This window comes from Psammomys obesus, unplaced genomic scaffold (genome assembly GCF_907164565.1).
Source record: "Psammomys obesus unplaced genomic scaffold, mPsaObe1.curated_primary_1811, whole genome shotgun sequence".
NCBI lineage: Eukaryota > Metazoa > Chordata > Mammalia > Rodentia > Muridae > Psammomys > Psammomys obesus.
In genome coordinates, this window is record NW_026595711.1 from 6,848 (window position 1) to 11,563 (window position 4,716).

Sequence of the window (4,716 nt, forward strand, 5' to 3'; positions counted from 1 at the left end):
AAACATGAGGGGGAAAAAGACCCAAAACCTTAGATCTTGAAAAGCTACAGAAAGAAAATTTCTGACCTTGGGAGTATTCATGCCATTCACACACACACACCCTCCTCTGTCCCCTGAACTCTTTTGGTCCAATAAAAAGAAAAGCAGAAGCTGGGTAATGCATTGATGTGCCACCGTTTAGCCGGGGTGCATGGCCCACATGGGGTGCCTTGAAAGGAGCTGTTAGCCACAGTGAGCAGAGCCTGGTTTATAAGCCAAGAATAAATGACCCCTTTGCTGTCTAGAAGAAAGTTTATCTGTTCACAGCAGGCTGCCGCTCCGCCTGCTTCCTCTCAACGTTCGCTGTGAACGTTAACCAGGCCTCCATCTCCCCCAGACCCCGGGAGCTACAGGTCACCCCCGGCATCCTGAAGCCAAGGCCTGGGCCATAAGCTGAGCCTTCCGTGGTGCAGCTGAACCTCCACTTAGTTCGCCTGGTCTGAAAGTCCTGCCCTCCGGGTCAGCAGGAGACTCGGGTTCAAGGGAAGACCTGGGGTGGGCCACAGCACAAAGCCAAGGCCAACGGGGTGGGGGGTGGGGGTGGGGGGAGGGACTTCGGGTAATGAATTGTGAGCGCTGAGTGTGCGGTGACCACGTCCTTCTCCTAAATCTGCAAAGGTACCAGTGGCCAGTTAAGTCGTCCTCGGAGAAAGCCCCCAGTGCCCAGAGTTTCGCAGACGTGGGCACGCTGCTCCAAACCCACAGTCGCCAGGGCAGAGCCGCGAGGAGACTCCTTCGCCCACAGGCTAGCGGCCTTGGCTCGCTGGAGGTGGGGTTACCGCGCGGGGCTTAGAGGCGGCTGATCCGCCTTACTGGAAGCGGAGCACCGCAGCCTCGGGGACCTGCAGAGGGAAATAGGAAAGGAAGGGGATTCCCAGCTGGGAAAAGCCGCCCTGGACGTGAGGGTCGAACACCAGCGAAGCGTTGAAGGGAGGCGGCAGGCCGGAGGAGGAGGCCAGCAGCGAGGCGGCCAGCGCACCGGGCACGGGCTTGGGGCGCCCCGGGGCCTCGTCCTCTGAGACCGGCTTTGGCCTCCCAGCCAAGATGCTCTCGATGCTGAAGCTCTTGGACTTGGACCCCTTGGGGGAGCCGCTGGGGGCGGGGCGCAGAGGGGAGCCCGGGCGGGGTACCGCGCGCTCGCGCTGGCCGCTGGCCGCTGCCCCTGCGCCCTGGACTGTGTGGTCCGAGTCGGGGTCCCGGGGCTCAGGGCCGGACCGGGGAAGGAGCGCGGGCCGCGCGGTGCCTTCCGCCGGGGACTGAGCGCGATCCGGCGCGCGCGGCGGGCGGGCAGTGGCCAGGCCGGGGCACGCTGTGTCGCAGCCCATCACTGACTCCGGCGGCTCGACCTGGGTGCGCTTGGCCTCCGGGGATCCCGCGGCGGCCTTGGGCTTCCTCTTCCGACGCCGGTAATTGCCGTTCTCGAACATGTCCAAGCAGCGAGGATCCAGCGTCCAGTAGCTGCCCTTGCCCGGCCGCCCCTTCTCGCGCGGCACCTTGACGAAGCACTCGTTGAGCGACAGGTTGTGGCGGATGCTGTTCTGCCAGCCCTGGCGGTTGTCGTGGTAGAAGGGGAAGCGGTCCATGATGAACTGGTAGATGCCGTTCAGGGTGACCCTCTGCTCGGGAGCGTCCTGGATGGCCATGGCGATGAGCGCGATGTAGCTGTAGGGAGGCTTCTGCGGGGGCTCCGCGCGCCCCGGGCCGGCCAGCGTGGCGGTGGGGGCGAAGGCCAGGGGCAGCCCGGGCCTCTCGGGGCTGTACACGTAGAGCAGCGGCGAGGCCGCCAGGGCGGCCAGCGGGGGACCGAAGAGGTGGCTCATGGCGACGGCAGCCTCCGCGCTCCGCTGGGGGGAGGCCTAGGGACTTCTCCGGGCGCCGCGGCCCTCCTGGGGAGCCCTCGGTGCGGCTGCCTCGCGATCTGCCGCTCTCCCCAGCCGCTGCGCGCTCTGTCCCTTCTTCATGGCTTTAAAAATGTTAAATAATTGTTGTAAGTTTGCTATTATGTGTTGACTTAGCGCTGGAAAATAAATTGTCTATGATAAACAGTCCTTGTGTTCTCAGCCCACCCACATTAATTAAAAGTTCATTGCTGAAAATCTCCCAGCTCTTCCCTCCACGTGTCTTTTTGATACCAGCCAATGGGTTTCGGGGCTAGTCCTCATTTGTTTATAGAATTAGTCTGTTGATAAGTCCGCCCACCCAAGTTGAATCAAGCTGTGTTTATTTGGAAAAATTTCCGGGCACCCAATATATAAACGCACTGATCTGATGTTTGAAATACCACGTCCACCCCTTGACGCTGTAAGCACAGTCAGCAAGGCAGGATGTGGAGGGACGGACGGGTGGCTCTCCCCAAGCTGGGTCTGCTAGGCCAGGAAGGAGGGCTGGGGGTGGGGGTGGGGAAGCCAGCGGGTACGTTTTATGCTGGTCTGGGGGAGCCCTCCCATTACAGACCTTTTTTCTCCCCCAGCTTAACAGGCAGTGTGGAGATAGCACCCTTCTCTGCCTTTGGGGGAGCTGGGAAGACACTTAGACACCCCCCACGGAGACGAGCGCTTGCTAAGGGACTGCCAGGTGCCCCACATAACAGGGCTGAGGAGACTGAGAAAAGGGATGGACCCCAGGAGCCAGCCTTTCTGGAGGGGGAGAGCAGACAGCTCGGAGCAACTGCAAATGGACAATGCACCTGGTCCCTAGCTGCCCTGAAGATTGCAAAGCAACTCTCCCTGGAAAGTGGGGAGAAGGCCTTTCTGGTCTGGCCAAGGTTGCTAGCAGGGCACACCATGGGGGGGGGGGGTGGCAGCTGGCGGGGAGCGGGTGTTCGTGAATGTGGGTCTTTAGCTCCCTACTCTGTGCTTTCCTGTTTATAACAAGGAGGGGGTTACAACAGCTTTACAAGTGTGCACAGCTGGCTGGTGATTACATTAAGCATTTGTGAAGCCTGCATGCTGCCCCCCCCCACCCGCCCACTGGGGGTGCTTAAGCAGCCCCCACACCGGCTCGTTTTACATTTAGCCACGTCAAGCTTTGAATCCAAACTCCTGGATGATGCTCCTTCCAAAGGAGGCGCCTCTCCAAGTGGTTCCCCTCCAGTGGGGTTAGGGACTCAGGGTGGGCTTGCGTGACCAGTCTCTCTTTTTTGATGTCTGCCTGCGAGTGTTCTTTGAGAGGAAGTGGAAACTGTGTGAAGGTCTGGGTTAGCAGCTGTCCCCCGAGTACCTCGCCAGAGGAGAGGGAAGTGTCTGGGGGTGCCAGTGGGTAGAGAAATAGCCTTCAGCGGCCCACTGGAAGGGGGAGACACACCGAGCGCCGATGAGGGAGGGTACCAGGCATGGACCGGTGGCTAGTACACAGATGGCCTCTGAGTGCGGAGAAGAGGGATGATGATCCAGATACAGCCTTTGCGGTACTGATGTCCTAGCATCCCAGCGTCCCACCACCGCAGGGAAGCGAGTAAGGAAACAGGAAATGGAAGGTTGGCCCCGGTGAAACTCCATTCTCCATTTCCCTCTATGACTTCAGCATCGCTAACCCGAATCCAGCCGGGCAGCCCTGGCTGCCGCCCCACGTCCCGTCCCGCGGGAAGGTTGGTGCCGAGAGGGTCCAGCGTGTTTCCCTCAGAACCCCGGCTTCCACCAAAATACACTTTGTTAATCTGGGGTGAAGGGCGAGGGTGAGCGACCTCACTTTTGCAACCCGTTCCCTCGCTTCGGAACTCGCTCTAACAGACCCAGACCCAGAGGTAAGCCAGTGTCACCGTGCAATTACCTCCCTCACTTCCGCAGCCCCCGCCCTCCCAGAGCTCTCCAAAGACCCCCAAGTCCAGCACGCACCCTCGACCCTCCCGAAAGGCACACCCCGCTGCGCTGTCCCGTGCGCCTCTGCCCAACCCTTAGGCGAATCTGAGCTTGACGCTCCACAATAATAAACACCGCCCACTTGCGGCGTGGGCTGGTCGCCTGCGGAGACACGCCCGGCAGGTGGGCGGGGCGCGGACAGGAACCGGGGAAAGTTGAGAAAGGCTCCAGCCAGCGGGATCGCCCGCAGTCTAGAGGCGCGGGGCCGACGGCTGACAGTGTCCCGCTCCGGGCGCGGTCGGCAGCCTGGGCTCTCGGGTGACACTGGCAGCCTTGGCCCCGGAAGGCGTGCTCTGGGGCGATTACCGCGCAGGGGCGCTGTCCGGCCTTTCCGGGGACTGCCGCCCTAAGGCCGGGAGTCCCGGAGTCTAGGAGCGGATGCGCCCTCGTGCGGAAGCTCAGTCCTCTGAACGCCAGCCTGGCTGGGTGGGGGAACCTGCAGGTGTGGGTGTCGAGGAGAAGGGGTTCCAACCAGGTTCCTTAAGCATTCAAACCCTACACACACACACACACACACACACACACACACACACACACACACACACACGCCCCTCTCTATGTCCTGGGCTGGACAGTCAGTTGGGAGACAGCCACCTCCCTCCCAGGAGAACCCCATGCTCCAGACGCCTGGGAGCAGCGTGGGATGAGGACTGACGGCCACATTCTCATTGCTGGGACAAAGTGGATGTGCCCTGCTCCCGGAGGTTATGGGGAGGAGACAGCCCCCCACCACCATAAAAAACCCCAGCACCGGGAGGAGTGAGAGCCGCTGCCCCCAGGCCCACCCAGGCCCATCTGTATTATCCTCTCAGGGTCTGCA

At 61.3% G+C, this 4,716-nt stretch overlaps 1 protein-coding gene across 1 annotated transcript; it reads right to left on the reverse strand.

Moving 5' to 3' along the window:
• Positions 1–797: 797 nt before the first annotated feature.
• Foxl1 (forkhead box L1) lies at positions 798–1,859 on the reverse strand. Its single transcript, XM_055619375.1, has one exon. It carries the CDS (start codon positions 1,857–1,859, stop codon positions 849–851), a length of 1,011 nt encoding a protein of 336 aa, XP_055475350.1. The 3' UTR covers positions 798–848.
• Positions 1,860–4,716: the final 2,857 nt, after the last annotated feature.